The 18,636-nt window shown below is 33.6% G+C and overlaps 1 protein-coding gene across 1 annotated transcript; it reads left to right on the top strand.

The window, feature by feature from the left end:
- Positions 1–5,786: 5,786 nt before the first annotated feature.
- LOC105334776 (coiled-coil domain-containing protein 6) lies at positions 5,787–18,241 on the top strand. The gene is made up of 9 exons (XM_011438334.3): positions 5,787–6,041; positions 10,313–10,462; positions 11,335–11,463; positions 12,629–12,732; positions 14,220–14,377; positions 15,080–15,236; positions 16,300–16,412; positions 16,617–16,768; positions 18,024–18,241. The coding sequence occupies exons 1-9, from the start codon at positions 5,820–5,822 to the stop codon at positions 18,090–18,092; spliced, it is 1,254 nt and encodes a 417-aa protein (XP_011436636.1). The 5' UTR covers positions 5,787–5,819; the 3' UTR covers positions 18,093–18,241.
- The last annotated feature ends 395 nt before the right edge of the window (positions 18,242–18,636 follow it).

The raw sequence follows: 18,636 nt of genomic DNA, 5'->3' as shown, positions 1-18,636 counted from the left end.
TTTGCTTTTTTAAATCTAGTATATTGATTTTACTTCTTGTTCTTGGTAAGTTCTATAAATAATAGTCGATCTATAACGCTTTCATCTGTTTGCAAGTGCTGTATAATCAAAGCTATGCAATCCTACCATTTCTGGAGTAGAAGAAAACTAAAACAGAGAAAGCCACTTGACTGTTGAGCGTGTTCGACAGCTATTCGGCAACGTAATCTAAAGACTTCGCAGTGCTTTGAAGAAAATGTAAAGGACATTTTGTACGTTATTAAATTGAAGAAAGAAATAGATTGAAAAAGAATTTGCGACCTTCTGCCGCCAAATATTTGCAGCTTGCTGTCTACAGAAATGCATATGATCGTGATGCGTTTGTCCGATGATTAGTCATATGCAAATCAAATACAGAGGTTTCGGTGTTATGAAAAAAAGATAACAACACATAGAATCCATTTATTTAAAATAGATTATAAAACACAAAAGCATCATTGTATTTAGAAAGTATGGAACGCCTCAACTGCCTCATGTAGGCAATCTTCATAATATGATGATACTTCAACATTACATGATGGTACTTCAACATTACATACTGATATTTCAACATTACATGATGGTACTTTAACATTACGTGCTGATACTTCATCATTACATGATGGTACTTTAACATTACATGCTGATACCTTAACATTACATGATGGTACTTTAACATTACATGCTGATACTTTAACATTACATGATGGTACTTTAACATTACATGCTGATACTTTAACATTACATGCTGATACTTCATTATACATGTATGATGGTAACTTCACTATGCGGTAGTTCTAAAAATAGGGTTAGGGAAGCGTCGCCTAGGGAACGGAAACGCTAAAACTCAGAATACGTGGATGCCTGAAAAGTTTTTAACACTGGGCTGTTTCTCTGTTTCAGAGATTGATCAGATTGGACTAAGGTCCACTAAAACTTGTTTAGATCGAGATACTCAACAAATGCTACTATTTGATTAAGTGTTGTCTTTTAAATGGGTCATTTCAAATTTTAAAGAATGGCTGCATTGTGAGTTCATTGGGGCTCAGCGCAAAAAAATCAGGGGGTACCAAAAGTCCTTCAGGGAATTTTGGTCTAAAAATGTGCATTCAGAACCCAATCTTTTGGCGCTTAGTCAGAGCGAACAGCTAATTTTTTTTTTTTTAAAAAGCACCTAAACAAATACTTCTGTCATTCATGTTACATGTAGATTGGACTTATGGGGATTAATGGGTTCTCTCTGGAGATCCACGTGAAAGAGTGGGCAATGACAGCACTGATTTGTTCAACAGTACAGTTACTGCTAAAATCAGATTCAACAGCAATGCAATGCTTTATCCTTTGCATGATCTTATAAGTTGCATGTGTGGTTGTCGTTTGCCAAAATACATTGCACCAAAATAAATCGTATGTTTCGACAATATTTTTATTCAGTAGAGATCCTCTCTCATGAGCTGTAGTGTATTGCGTACTTCTTCAGTTCCAGCTTTTTTTTTATTTTTTTTTTTATTTTTGTTTACACATAAATCCACATACACACATATTTCAGACATATTTCATACATTTCAAGATTCTACATATTGTATTATCTTATTAATCTAAAGGAAATAGATTATCCGTATAGTGTGAAAACGTGTTTTCTTGCAAAAAAAAATATAGATAAAAAAAAATAGCAGTAAATGAAAAGAGAAAAAGGGAGATATAGAAGATAAGAAAAAATACAATAGAAAAGGGGATACATGTATCAAAATATTTGTTCACAAGTCAATATAATTTAAAAAAAAAAGAAGAATAGTTTAAGCAATCACATATGTCATAAAACTTGTCATAATTTCTCACAAATTGTTTGCCAGTGGTTTTCATAATTTGAGTATCTACAGTTTTTCAATAACAAATATTTTCAAGCAGAATCCTGTTTTTTATTATTTGTAGTTCCAGCTTTTTGACATGACCCAAACTATTCTCGCATTATCACCGGTGTGAGATCGGTTTGTCCAGTGTGAGACAGCAGTGTGAGATTTTTCTGTCTTACACTGTGTATTACTACGCCGTTTTAAGACGTAAACAAACGTTTTCTGCTGTATGTAAATGCAAAATGATTGATTGAGATAATTCATTAAGAAACTGTTTTGCTCAGTTGATTACAATTTATTATATTTTTATTAATGAAACTGTCGGGTGCTCTTATTTTGACTTGCACTATTTGAAGCACGCGGAGGGATAAACCGAAAGTAATCTTTTGATCGTCATGACAGAAAGTTGTCAGACATGGTTTTTAATGTAAAATAATGCGAGAAAAATAATCATTCATTATATACTCGTGTGAGATAGTGAAATTCCACCTCGGGGCCAAGATTCACGGTCTAGGACTCGGCAAAGCCTCGTCCTAGACTATGAATCTTGTCCCCTCGGTGGAATTTCACTATCCAACACTCGTAATAATGAATGATTCTATTAGTCTCAGTCTCCTATATGATCAATCTCTGAAAAAGAGAAACAGCCCAATGTTAAAACTTCCCTATTTTTAGAACCACCGCATAGTGAAGTATCATCATATAATGAAGTATCAGCATGTAATGTTGAACTATCAGCACGTAATGTTAAAGTACCATCATGTAATGTTAAAGTATCAGCATGTAATGTTAAAGTATCAGCACGTAATTTTAAAGTACCATCACGTAATGTTAAAGTACCATCACGTAATGTTGAAGTATCAGCATGTAATGTTAAAGTACCATCATGTAATGATGAAGTATCAGCACGTAATGTTAAAGTACCATCATGTAATGTTGAAATATCAGTATGTAATGTTGAAGTACCATCATGTAATGTTGAAGTATCATCATATTATGAAGATTGCCTACATGAGGCAGTTGAGGCGTTCCATAAGAAAGTATATGATATCCTAAAGCCTTATCCGTTTTTAAAACGACATTTGTATCACAGTTCACGTAATCAAACCACGTTATTTTAAAGTGACAGGGTGGCTCAAAAAAGATGTTTTACTTTTTAATTATGACAACAGGAAAAATGACGAAACATAAAAATTTGATCATTAGGGAGGTTTCACGCATATTAAGTCATCACCTATCAGTTTAGAAATCGTTAAAACTCATCTTAACTACTAGTATCCCGAGTTGTTTTGGACATTGACTTAGTGTCACGTGATTGCGATTGCAGTCTAAAAATAGTTACAGTGGGATTGACGCATTGAGAAAGTTATTCGATGTCATTTGTAAGAAATATGCATTTATAGAGAGTGTACCTTAAAAAAATAAACAAATAATATTAGTTCTTAAAGATACCAGGATCTTCTGTGTGGCTATGAAACATAAGTGAAACTCAAATTTGCTGCTGATTTTTTAGTTGGCCCAATACATATGATATACCGGGGTATAAAACGTGTGGAAATAGTGTAAAAAATCAATATTTGGTAAATCATGGGTTTGTGCGTCATCATACATGAGCGTCGGAACCGGAAGGTGGGCGGGGGGGGGGGGGGGGGGGGGGCTGAGCCACTTTTTCTCGTATAGCAAACATAATTGTTCCTTTTATCTTAAAAAATACAAATATTAATAGTAATAATGAAAATTGGAGTCATGGCATACCCCCTCCCCCCCACGGATTAGGATTTTCATGATTTTGGGAATGAGGCTTTATTGGGGGGGGGGGGGGGCTTGTCAAGATTTCTAATGATCAGTCTAGCCCCCCCCCCCCCCCCGCCCCCCCCCCCCCCCCACACACTTTCAATTTGCTTCCGACGCCACTGTCATATCTCTTTAAGTAGGCTGTGTGGTCAACAAAGTAGCAATCAGATATGATTATTAAAGCTATAATTAGCCAATTATTTAGAAAAGAAAAAATCCACAATGAATAAAGTAAGCTACATTTTAACATCACATTTAGTTTCTAAAAATCGTTTAAATGTACTTGTATAATATGAGAGAAATATTTGTACACTCATTTCCTAGCCTATAAGTATTTCAAGTATGAATCACAGATTAAAGAAAAAGCTGAAATCAAACAATCCACATTATAATATGCATATAACCATGAACTTCTGGGCCGGGGTAATTATAAGCTACTCGATAAAAAAGAAATCGACTTTTCGGTATTGGAACTGAGGAGGCAGGACAACATGGAAATAGGAAATCGACTGAATCATTCGTTTAAATACTGAAGTGAATAATTGCCTCTCTTGTTTCTGCACAGATATATTAACAAACAAACAAATACGAAATGTGTCACACTTGTTTACACATAATTCACAAATGTTGTCCTTTCACACGAAAATATATGTTGATGTCATTGCTAGACACATGTACATAAAACAAAATTATCTAAAATTTGCAATGCTATTTTTATGTTTTATATCTTTTGCATGGCATCCCCCCTCCCCCCTCCTTGATGTATTTCTATATTATATGTTGTCGTTAATCAATATTCCTACCTCTTAAATTCAAGTAAATTTAAGATGATTATGTCGAGATTCAAGTTAGATATGGCAACTTGCAACATATCTAAGTTGCCTTGCAAAAAATATATTATTTTTTTAAGACTCGACATTCAACGTAATTATGTTGACATGCAAGAAAAATTAATAAGATATGGATTTAAAAAAATCAGAAATTATATCAATAACTGCCGACATTTGACTTTTATAACATGCCAGATGCAACTTACACGTATATTTACGTCTACATGCAACTTATTAATGTTGACATGCACATGTATGTGACTCGCGAGATACATATGATGGCATACAGCTTACTTATCTATCTATACCGACATGTAACTTACTTAATATGTTAACGTGTGAAAGAAAACAGTTGACATGAAACTTATTCATATAGACATTCGATATAAATATGACGACATAAATCAGAAGTATGTCGCATGTCGACATATATATCTCAGTCACGGACAGTCCCCTTCCCAACTTTTTTATAATTTTTTTTTTTTTTAGAAATCTTGACTGAGCTCCACTTTTGTTGGTTAGTGTTGAAATGACAGGAAAACTTACATATGTAACATAAATGATCAAAATTGGTAAATCCTATATACCATCACCTCTCCCGGATTAGAATTTGGACGTCGAGTTGGTTTTTTCCCCATTTATTTTATTATATTTTATTTTATTATTTTTATTTTTGCTTGCCAAGTTTTGGGGTACAGCTACCCCCCCCCCCCACGTGCCAACTTTAATTTTAAAGAAATTTTTTGCTTGTCAAGAATTGGTGTAGGTCTGCCCTTCCCAACTTTCATAACTAAGGTTTTTTCAAAATGCTACATACGTGCCTGTATTTTGCATGCCGACATAATTAAGTTGCATGTGGACATAAATATGTAGCGTGTCGACATAAATATGTAAGTTGCATCTTGGATGTTGGAAGCTGCGGCATATATATGTGGGCGCGATACTTGTAAAAAAAAATAACATAAGTTATGTTGTTGATAATTATGCACAATTCTCTTGCATGTTTACCTAATCTATAGAAAAAAAATCTTGCATACATACAGAGGCAGAAATTATTTCTGCATACTTAACTGTATGTCGCCGGAAAATTGTTAGTTCCGCGCCAGTATGTCGCTTCCACTGGCCTTTAGTTTCGCATTTCTATTCTAATGAAAACTTAACTTAAACTTAAATATTCCCTATCAAATTTATCTGTTGTAAAATTTGTTATGAACTGGGTAAATTATAGCCGATGTGATTCGATATATATGAAACAAAAATATTTTGTTCAAATATCATGTTGCGGCTCCACACGTTGTTTGAGTTTGGAGCCAAACAAATAACTATGGCGGACAGTGCAAGCGAGTTGGAGAGTGATACGAGCTCTATCGATGGTGGTCCTACGCTCAAACCACCCTCACCAGCGGCTGTTGAGCAGCTTCAAAAGAGGATTGAATCACTTCAGCAAGAAAACAGAGTTTTAAAAATGGAACTGGAAACTTACAAATTAAAATGCAAAACCCTGCAAGAAGAAAAGAAAGAACTTCAAAAAGCCAGCGTAAATATTGTGAGTATTTTTATTTTATTTTACGTATTTTACCATATAATTGTATATCTGTGGTAATAATTTGAGTAAATCGGAATCAATTTTATAAGTTTATAAAGCTGTCATGGTCTGATCGTATCGTTTGGTACAATCTTGCGCAAGATGAATATATAATGAGTCATAAGAGAAGGTGCATGACGATGGACAAAGATACTCTAGCATGGCCACAAGTTAACTTTTCCTACATGTGATAGTCTAAGAAGTGTCAATGAACCTACTGTAATAAACTTTTATGTTGCCAACACACACAAACGACCACTGATAACAGTTAACGAAGGTATTTATCATACACAAAAATACAAGATGGTGGTGTTTTTTCCAAACAATTAATGAAATATGAATTTTATATGATGTACACATACATATCAGTTGAGAACTGAAATTAGAAAAAAGTCATTGGTGACTTTGTCAACATGTCTCCTCTCTTTTCCCAATTAATATTTCTTATGTAAATCTTTAATTCTGACATTCAGAACTTTTTGGAAACCTGATATGCACTTTTATCAAATATCATGTGGCTTCACTGATGTCCATCGCAATAGGCGAGGTAGAGGGACTTTTCAAAACAGAAATCTTGGATTTTTCTCATCTTAGTAAATGAATATACTGTAATATCATACATGCATTTTTTTTAAATCCAAATTTTAAAGAAAAAGGGATAGTTTGAAGATAGAGTGTATTTGACCAGTTGCCTAAAAGTATTCTATAGTATATGTCTTCCATTGAATACCAGAGGAATTAAACATTCTTCCATATTAAATCCATACATTCCATACTTACATTATTTATAAAACTATTTTTACCTGTAAAGGATGATTGTTATAAAACATTGGATTATCATATCCTGACAGCCCCTGGGCTAAAGTGTATTACAGTGTTACATGAAGGTACATGTATATTGTATGTATATGGGTAGTCACTAGTGCAGATTACTTAATGTGATGTCATCATCCCATCGAACCATATATTTGATTGGATATTTTGATAACAGTCTTGTGAAGTTTCATCAATGATTAAATGTTCACTGTTATGTAGACTAATATATTGTGTAAAATATGGAGTTAAAGAAAAATGAAATGAATTTGTTACTTGGATTATCAAAAAACTTTGTCCATATTTTTTTTCTTTTAAGTTTAATTCTTGTGTTCAAATTTCTTTCTATCTGTATTCTTGTACACCTAATAGAATCAATTATTTCATTTCTTTATGCAGGAAAACATCAGGTGTAGCAGCATGAAATAGTTGGTTATTTACAAAAGACCATAGCAATATGTTTGCTCAGTAAAAGTTAAACATTATGAAACAAAGATGTAGAAATTACATAATTCATTTTGACAAGAAATTTGCACCATACCAAGACCATAGACAAATTGCAAACTTTAAATTACCAGTACCTTTATTTTCTGTCCTTGTAAATTATTACAAAAATTGCTCACCTACAGTGTTAAAAGTTTTTTATTTCCCAAGAAAACAGGTTTATTATATTGATTTTATCCTTGAAAAATCTAACTCATTGAGTGTCAGTTGAGTAGAGATGAGAAATTCTACAGATAACAAATTTTTGTTGACTCTTATTATTTGCAAAAATGTAAGACATAGTAATATGACTGGTTAACTAGGTGTACAGGTCATTTATATAAATTAAAAGGTATTTTTGATGCACCAGTATTTTAGATATTTGAACACCAATCTTATGATCTAGCTATCTAAATGGTCCAGTATTTGAGATCACTAGAGGTCGCTATCCCTCATACCAATAAGGAAATTAATGTATGTAAATATTTCTTTGATGTGAAATGAGACATGAATTTTCATAACAATTGCAGCATCTTGAACCATTTATATGTCTATTTCTTATGGCATGATTGCCATGTTCACTTAGCTCTGAAGTATTCATCAAGTTTGACTAGTTACAATGACAAAACTTGGGTTTTTTTTTTTTACATCTAGTTTAGGTGTACTTGCGAAGTGAAATGATAACTGTAAAATTTGTATGTATCTGCTGAATTATAGAGGCAGTATATTGAGTGAATAAATGATCCAGACTTGGAGCAGACAGAAATTGCATCGGATTTTGAAAGTATTTATTATTGATCAGTGTACGTCTGTTTGGAAGTGTTATGACTGGGTGGCATTTCACTTCATGTTGAGAAACCCCCAGTGTTTTACGGAAGTTCAGAATTAACAACATTCCAAAGAAATTCCCTAGTGAGTTATTCTGCAAATGGATATGCATATTAGACAATTCACTCAACATTTGACAGAGATAGGTACAAAGGAGTTTTATCTTTTGTGTATGTAGTTTCTCAACCCAGACTTGTTTACAGATTCTTGAAATGTACTATCATCAGAGAAGAGGGCAAGGAAAAATTTTAAACTCGATTATTGATAAAGCCATTTCATGCAGATTATCTCAGTATAATCTGATAGAACCTGATTAGGAAGAGGATGGAGGAACTTAAAGCCCTCCATTTAATATTCCAGAGATTAATACGAAGGAGAGGGGGGTATACTGTTTTACCCTTGTGTGTGTGTGTGTGTCTGTCTGCCCGTCCGTAACAAAAATTTCTGTCACATTTATCTCAGCAACTATTTATCGCAGATGCTGGAAATTTTTACACAGTGTCTGTTAAGGCATGCCATATTGTGGGATATATTTTTGTACCAATCGGACGTCAACTTCCTGTTAAATGACAACTTTGTTTATTTTTAGCAAAAATTTTCTAACAAATTTTTGTCAAAGAATTCTCAGCAACTGTTTATCGCAGATGCTTGAAATTTTTACACAATATTTGTATAGGCATGCTTTATCGTGGAATATATTTCTGTACCAATCAGACGTCAACTTCCTGTTTAATGAGTACTTTGTTTATTTTAGCCAAAATTTTCAAACAAATTTCCTTCAAAGATTTTTCATTAACTATTTAACGCAGATGCTTGAAATTTTAACACATTATTTGTTTTGGCATGCCATATTGTGGGATATATTTTTGTATCAATCGGACGTCAACTTCCTGTTAAATAATGACTTTGTTTATTTTTAGCAAAAATTTTCAAACAAATTTTCCTCAAAGATTTCTCAGCAGCTATTTATCGCAGATGCTTGAAATTTTTACACAGTATTTGTTAAGGCATGCCATATTGAGGGATATATTTTTGTACCAATTGGACATCAACTTCTTGTTAAATGAGTACTTTGTTTATTTTAGCCAAAATTTTCAAACAAATTTCGTCAAAGATTTCTCAGTAGCTATTTATCGCAGATGCTTGAAATTTTTACACAGTGTTTGTTAAGGCATGCCATATCGTGGGATATATTTTTGTACCAATCGGACGTCAACTTCCTGTTAAATGAGTACTTTGTTTATTTTAGCCAAAATTTTCAAACAAATTTTCCTCAAAGATTTCTCAGCAGCTATTTATCGCAGATGCTTGAAATTTTAACACACTATTTGTTTAGGCATGCCATATTGTGGGATATATTTCTGTACCAATGGGATGCCAGCTTTCTGTTAAATGTCGACTTTGCTTATTTTGCATATTCACATCAGAGCGGGGGTATCACTAGTGAGCATTGGCTCACAGATATCTTGTTCATTATGATATCTTTCATAGTTATAAGTATTAATCAATTTAGACATCTGCAGGAAAAATACCAAGCTGAAACTGCTGTAAAGATAAGACTGTTTAAAATATTTTATTGCAGGTAAACATTTTTGAAAGATTAGAAATCCATTGTATGCCATTAAGTTCTATTTTGGGAAGTGACAAAAATAGAAATGAGATACAGCTAGTGTGTATCAATAGGAAAATTTGATTAACTTGAGAGAAAAAGAATATTCAAGAGAATTGTTTGAGAGAAATCTTGTGTCAGACATTTTTTGTGATGAACCATCAAATCTCAAGTCTTTTACAAACATATAGCGCACAAAATGACTAAAATGAACCTATTTTAGAAACATTTAATAGATTGAATATGGGGCCACACTGTAAATTTATCATCATCTACTGCCGCCAGACCGTTTTGTTAGTTCTGTATCTAGTTTTCATTATTTTTTTTTAATTCTCTGGAGTCCATAGTGGGGCAAGGAAATTTAAGCTATGAAAAAGTAGAGTAAAACTCTGTTGCATCCTGGAAGTTACAGTATGTTTTTTTTTTCACATTTCATGATAATGCAATAAACAGATTTTACAAAACATGTATTCTGAATTTTATAAAATTCTAACTTCAGCAAGCCAGAGCTGAGCAAGAAGAAGAGTTTATTAGTAATACTCTGCTGAAGAAAATACAAGCTCTAAAAAAAGAGAAAGAGGCCCTGGCCATGAATTATGAGCAAGAGGAAGAGTTCCTAACCAATGATCTGTCAAGGAAACTGCACCAGGTATGTATCTTGAATTGTCAGGAAATCGTGGCTTGACGAAATGGAAATATACGTATATAGCCCGCACAAGTGCTTGACATTACATATTAGCAAATTTTTTGGTACTTCAGCCAGAATTAAGAGATATTTATGTAAGGCTATAGTGAATTTTCTCTGTGGAATGTTGAATCATGTAAATATATTAGAGCTAGGACTCTTTCCATAATTTACTATTTGATATATATAGAATTGATATCTAGATTATTTTGTTGATGTCAATGACATTTAAGGGTGAGTGACACCAGCCATTGAACTGCACACCAAACATATTAAAGTCTATAGCTATTCAAGATTTTTTCATTTTTAGAATCAGTAGATAAATTTTAAAACCTTTTCTTTAGAAACAAAGCCATAAAAGTTTAAGAACTTGTAAAGATTAATCTGGTAAACAACCTTTTAGTCCTGATATTTGTACAGCTCTTCAGCCATAAAGGATGTTTATCAAAATATGTTCTTCAAAACATCTTACGCTTGTTCTATGAAATGATATCCTTATCTTGTCTTGTGACAGTCATTCATTTCTTAAAGGCTTGATGTGTCATGTAATACAGTGGGATTTGAAAAATATTATTAGCATGATATGAGAATGATATAAATGACCACAATCAATTTTTTATTAAATCAAATCATCATAAAATTGATTCAGAATGATAACAAGGTGAAATGTGGCATAACTAGCTCACCACCCCCCCCCCCAAAAAAAAAAATGAAATATTAAGTAGTGCATGCTATGGAAAAAAATTGGAGAAAATTACTTTATGTAGCATTTATGCATGTCAACATGAAATGACATTAAACAGTGTCTGATATTATGTATATTTTGTTTATTTTAGTTAAGACAAGAGAAGGTGGAACTTGAGCAGACCCTGGAGAAAGAGCAAGAGTACCAGGTTAACAAGCTGATGAGGAAGATAGAGAAACTGGAGAGAGAGACCCTGACCAAACAAAGCACCCTGGAACAGGTAAATACAGCTCTTTTGTGTGGCATTTACAGAGTAATGATATTTCTTTGTAGAGTAAGGATGTGTAAGTTTGGTTGAATTTTACTTCAAATCAATCATGTGAAGATTTTACTGCAGGATCTGTATGTTTTGAATAAAGACAACATCTTGATTATGTCATAGGACGCTCTTAGTCATATTAGTCTAGAGGAAAGAGAAACTTTTAGTGCAATTCAGTAAAAAAAGAGAGATTGGGGGAAAGAGAGAGAGAGAGAGGAGAGAGAAAGAAGGAGAGGGGACATTTTTATTGATGCTGGATGAAGGTCATAATACATCCATTTATACAGTATTTCACGGAAGAGATCTTACGTGGGTTGGGAATTTCACACAGGTTTATTTATTGCCATCGTGTTATTTATATCTCAAGTGCACTTGTATAATGGTGTAGTACATGATATATTTCATGTTTTTAAATTTTTGTTTGGGTATTAATGTACATTTAGTTCTGTGTCATCATCATCATCATCATCATCATCATCATCATCATCATCATCATCACTTAACTATGAATTTAAGAGTATTTATGTGTGAAAATGAAATGGTTGAAAAGTTTAGAAATAAATGTAAAAAAAACGTGACAAGCTAATCACAATAATGAATTTGAAATGATAGATTTCAAATCGTGTATATAGAGAAAAAAAAGCATCATCTGACACACTGTCATGAGGTGGCTTATCTGTGGATACTGTACCGGTACTTAATATTGTACACATTAATTTTTAATTTTAAATGATTCATAATACCCCCGGTAGTAAGGGTAGCTATGACAGTTACTCCTTTAAAAATTGATTGATTTTAAAAGAGCTAGTGGGCATTAAATTTCTTCTCTGCTTATACAGCGGTACTTAATATAATATTTTATTTTTATGTCAACTTTTTTATTGTAAGAGCAGCTATGACAATTACTCATATGAAAATGAATTTTTAAAAAAAGTTAATGAGCATGCATGAATTCAGTATGATGGTAATGAGTAATGATGAAAAGAAACGTAGGACATAAAAATAACACAGATGTTTACATTTATGTTCAGATCACGAGACTGCCATTTGATACAACAAAGGCAAACATTTTGATCTAAAAAGACCATTGTCTCAGTGAACTTTGAATGTTTTCATGTTTGTGCAGCTACGACGAGAGAAGGTGGAACTGGAGAACGCTTTAGAGCAGGAACAAGAGTCTTTAGTGAATCGTCTCTGGAAACGAATGGACAAATTAGAGACAGAGAAAAGGTTGGCATTCATCAAAATCATCAATAATAATGCAAAACAAGAGAGATATTCAAAGAAATGCGTAGTAGATCAAAATAATTTCAGTGGTATTCTCTTGTGTTCTATATCTATCAATTATTTCTGTTCGAAGACTGCGTTTTACCCCCTCGAGAAAATAACAATTTGTTGGTTTTTTTCAATGATTTCTTATTCTTTTATATCTTGGGACTTTGATCTGACTACTAGGATTCTTTAGCAAGTCCTTTGAACATATTTTGCAAGATATCATAGAGTAGATTGGTATTAGAGCTTTTGCATGTCAATAGATACTTAAAGGCATTGATTCCATATTCCTGCTCCCTAAAGCTATGTTAGTCTTGACTTTTCCTTTGTGTACAAGCCTTGCTACAGTTTCACCATAAATCTATATTTAAAATAAGTAAAAAAAAATAAATTCTGACACATTTAGATCATTCAAGAAATTTGAAAATATGTATTGAACATATGTTGAATACAGTCAATTATTTAATTCTCAAGCAATTAGTAGTTACATAATGTCTCTAATTATGGAGTAGCTTTTTGAAGTATAGACGCTTTTTATATACTCATGCATACATTAACGTAGTTTTTAGTAAGACTTTCCCCATTCATCTCCTTTCAAAGGTATTATGATATGTTCCATGATCTTAAACAGACATATCACAGGAAATGCATACCCTTGAAAGAATATATTTTGTATGGATTGCTGAGAGTTTGCCTGAAACATAATAATAAATCAATGAAACTGAACAGCTCCAAGCAATAACCTATAGTTGTTTCCAACCCTGAATTTATTTGAGTCTAAACTAGCATACCATTATTCAATGACTTATCTGTTGCAGAGGAATATCAGAATTCAGTATTTCATGTACAGTAGAAAAGGGGGGGGGGGGGTTTATAAGGTAGTTGTAAATCAAAACAACTTGTATAATGCATTGGTCAATCTTTGTTTACATAGCAAAGAACTGTGAGCTCTGGATCTTGCTTACACTTTAAACTCTTAGACTGACACTCAAATTTTGGTTGATAAACACAAACCAGTATGCATAACTAAAGCATTGTAAAAAATAAATAGAAAAATAAAATGTGACCAAAATTGTGACCATGCTCTTTATTAAATACAGAGCAATCTCAGTGTGAAGCAGACTCAATACCGTATACAGTGGTTTCAGTCATTTTTTATTTAAAATAACATTAGAAACAGCCTGTTGAATAAAGTGTGAGCGCTGGTATAGTAACGAAAAAATTGTTTCATACAGGCCTTCATAATCGCAAGTTATATATGATGAATGTCAAACAGCACTATTCTATTTTAGCCTCGTAATTGGAGCACTACATATAATTGTGTAAGAATGATTCCTGTAACCCTTCGTAGTGCATTTATGATTAATGTCTTTGCTAAGTTATTGCATGCATCTTATACAGTTCTGTAGCCAACCTGTAGGTAATTATCTGGTCCTCTTTTATAGGTTACTGCAAGAGAAGCTGGACCAGCCCGTGACTGGTCCCCCCTCCCCCCGGGACATCAGCAACGGGGATACTGCCCAGAACATCACTGACCACATTGCTAAACTCCGCAAAGAAGTGGTCAGTCTCAAGTCCATGCTCCGAGCTGCACAGATTGAACGTGAGTCTCCTGGGGTTCTGTTCATAGGCAGACAAAAGTTCTGGATTCAGTATTTATTGACAAAAATACTTTCCTGCTGGGTGGTTGAATTGTTGGTAGACGTGTATTTATCTGAATAAAAAATATATTGTATGGAAAAATTAAAAAAAAATGTAGGTTCATGTATTCATTGATTTAAAGACAAGCGGTATGTCATGTACAACATTGAAATTACAGTTCTTGAGCCTGTTCAGATCCTTTTAGAGATGATAGATTTCAATTGTCAATATTAAATGTAAAAAATATGTAATGCTGTCATCTAGCTTTCATATTTGTATTGATTGGAGCTACTTGAGTCTAAGTAGACCTTTGCAGAGTAGTAAGCCAGAGGATATTGATTGATTTTACTTTAAGTTTGTCTTGTCATGCACAGAAAAGCCATGAAATGGAAGCAAATCGACAGTAAATTGTCAGGAAGTGTCCCAAAATATCTGTTGTTTTAATAAATTTACTCCATGTAGTGGTATTAATTATGATGAATAATAAATAATTGAAGAGTGCTTTGAACTCTCACTTGCCCCCCTCGTCTTTTTTTTATTGCTAACAAATAATTTTATGTGACCTTGTATATTAGTTTTACATTTGTTGGTCATAAGCGGCTTGATTTTTATGGCATTCAAAGGATAAATGTAAAATTTTGCATTTTTTTCCGTTTATGTGCAGATGAGGAAAAGATGGCCCAGTATGCACAGGAGGAAAAACACATAAGGGAAGAAAATCTTAGATTACAGAGGAAGTTACAACTTGAGATGGAGAGGAGAGAGAACTTGTGCCGCCACTTGTCAGAAAGTGAATCCAGCCTAGAGATGGATGATGAAAGGTAGCATTTTAAAGCAATTTGTTGAAGAATGCTCAAGTCTATTGCCTACTGTGTGTCTTTAAATTACCCAGTACTTCAATGTCTTATATCAACCCCCCCCCCCCCCCCTCCTCTATAAAACTGGGAATGAATAGTGAATATTTATGGAATTATTAATAAGAGATATTTATATAGATTAACTGTAATTTGCAAAATTTAATGCACACTTTTTTTTCCAAAATTTCTATGCAAGAAAGGGGTGCGTATTATACACCCCAATGGAATTTTGACACTTCTTTAAACATGGGCTATCATAGTTCAGTACATAGTCTTCTTCTGTTTGTTTACCACATTTTTTAAGACCATTGAAAACTATTGTTTGGGCATATTTAGCAGAAAATATTTTGCTTTTTACTGAGCAATCAAAAGCTGTGCATTCACCATCTCCGTGTAAACCTCCATTACAGATGTTATTAATGGATCTGTGCAATTGTTCAAGATTGCAGGCCTGATTGAGTTGGCCTACCACATGTTTTTTCGAAATTAATACACATTTTAAGCACATGAATAATTACTATTTTAAATTGAAATAAAACAACTAGTCTTGAAGATTCATTTTACCTTTATTTTCAACACCTCTTACACCCTATAGAAGCCATTATTGTACACTTGCACTTGCTACTTATTCATGCTGATTATCTTGGACATACAAGGTATCCTTTGGGCAAAGATATTCAACACCTTAATTAATACCCTGTTGGCTGTGATCAGTCACCCCTTTGAACTGTTTGAAGATTACCGCTATGCAGAAAGTCAAGACTTTTAAAAAATCTGCATCAGAAAAGTTACATCTTTAATGTAAAAGTTTTTCCTTTTCCCAAAATTACCATGACATTTTGGTCAAAAGTCTTAGTGTGTATTTTACACCCGAACTACGTTTTTTAAAAATTAATTTTTAGGTCCAAAGAGGGGGGGGGGGTTTATTATTCACAACTGTGTTTTCTATTTGGAAAATCACGGTACTCTGTCGTTGTTTGACCCTTTTCCTTGTGGTTTATATTTTTGTATTATTTTTCAATATCAGGCATTTTAATGAAATGGCAAAGCATCAGGATCCTACTCACAGCACAAGACCCCGAACAGTGTCTAGTCCCATTCCTTATGCTTCTCCTAACACGTCACGGCCATTGTCCCCAGGTATGTAAGATGTGGACCACTTTACCTGAATTGGGTCATACAAGATTGTTAACTTGTTTTCCAAGAATATAGTTCATTAAACCTGAAAACTAATAAAATACCTAGGTATTTTTTTTAAAAAATGATAAATATGTTTCAGCCATTAAATGAATATTTTAACATATGATTGTTCAACACAAAGTATTGAATAATGTGTTATTTCAGGAGGAAATTACCCAGCATTCAGTCCTCCGAGTCCAATGAGGAGAAGTCTGGGAGGAGGGACGTCACCCTTCCATCCCCCCTCCCACATGCCGGGGACCTCACCTCCAGTTCATGGTCACATGGCCATGCAGACGGGCCCTAATCATTCACACGTAAGCGCAGAGTCCATTTATTAGGGCCCCGCAAGGATTTGCGGGTGCCCTATAGTAATCACTCTGTCCGTCCGTCCTTCTGTCCGTCCGTCCGTCTGTCACTCTTCCGTCCACAAATTTCCTGTTTTTTTCTAATAACTTTTTTTATGGTTGCCCAATCAAGTTCAAATTTGGTATGGTAGTTCAGTAGGCAGAAATACATATTTTGATGCTAAGTTTGGTTCTCTATGTCTTCTGGTTTGGAGCTGGGGTGGTGGGGTAGATTCATAACTATGCATAAGAAGAATGGGCAAAGAGAGATAACTGCTGAGAATGAATGGGCAAAGAGAGATAACTGCTGAGAATGTTACCATTGTATACATGGAAGGCTGTGCAATATTTGTCCTTTGGGATTAATTAACCTTCCACAGGAAGAAAATCCTAAGCTTTATCTTTATCTGTCACATTGAGATTAATTACTGCACTGCCTGTGTCTGCAAATGAACTTTGTTTTGAAGTTAAGGTCAATTTTGAATGATGTGTAGTATTGTGTACATTCTTTGAAATATGGATTTGAAATATAATATTCATATTTTTTGGGGTTAAAATACCGTACACAATGATTTATGATAGTTTTATTGAATAGAGGCAAAGCCTAGGTATCATTGCATTGGTATCAATTCTTTGTTTTTTTAACAAATTTTATTTCATCCCATGTTAACCCACTTTATCCCGTGGATATGACTCATTGGATATTTTTTTGATATTCCAGAGTTGTGACTTTACAATGGGATTTGCCTAGGCATAATGAAGTAAAAATAATGTAGAGTTTTATAAACAGTGTAAACATTGATTGCGGTGTATAAAATATGGGATAAATAGAATCTCATGATTTGTAGTATAATATGATTTTTATCCAACTTGTGTGTTTTATCCCCTCACTAAGGCTCAAGAAAAAAACACTTTAATTGTTGGATGAAAATCATATCCAACTACAAATCACGAGATCCTATATATTCCAGTTCTTTACATCTTCTGCCGGGCATTTATTTTTCATCATTGTTAATATAAAGAGGATGGAATTCAAAGTTTCTTTCACTTCTCTATATTAATTGTCATAGCGGGGCCCTTCCTGACTGGTCAGTTTTCTAGTTCTTTTATCATCTACATTGAAATGTAAAGGATTAATATTCCAAAGAAGTCCTTTAAGAAAAAATGAATTGAATAGTCCGTAATTATAATAGTATTAATATTTTTTTATATGAATTCATTACAGAAACATAGGCCAAGCTCTGAGAAGTTTGCCAGACCAAGTAGCTTTTCAGACCGCAATGATAAAACATGAAGGAGTTGGGGAGAGCTATTGCCTGTGATGATTCTGTTGTCCTTTGCCATGTGTAGAACACTTGTGGTGCTAAGATACGGGCACACCAAAGCCAAGGATCCCTTCTGACGCCTGTAGGGAGTTTACGAATGCCATCCTGACAGAGTTCAATGGGGATTCTGGGTTTGTTTCGTTTGAATGGTGCATTCTTGTTATTGCCATCAATATTGAGCTTGTTAGTTGTTATGACAGTGATTTTGGATCATTCCATAATTATTTTTTTGCGAGTTGGAGGGATTTTTTTTTTTCATTTTTGTCTTGTATTCACATGGAGCTTAAAATACTGCAAAGAAGGTATCACTGCAATGAAGATATCTAGTCGTTTTTACTACCGTTTTGAAAAGAATCCATTTATCCCGAGTATTTTGACTGTGTGTCTTGTCCCTTTTTTTAATGCTTTGACTGATCAACCTCTTTATGATTGGTCTTTGCCTGTTGTTTATTCAATACTTACCAGCTTTCAATATGCAGAGTTCTTGAAACAGAAAAATTCAGAATCAGATGG

Source organism: Magallana gigas, chromosome 7 (assembly GCF_963853765.1).
Source record: "Magallana gigas chromosome 7, xbMagGiga1.1, whole genome shotgun sequence".
NCBI classification, from domain to species: Eukaryota; Metazoa; Mollusca; class Bivalvia; order Ostreida; family Ostreidae; genus Magallana; species Magallana gigas.
The sequence above is the reverse complement of the archived record's forward strand: the minus strand, read 5'-3'. Positions and strand labels throughout refer to the sequence as shown.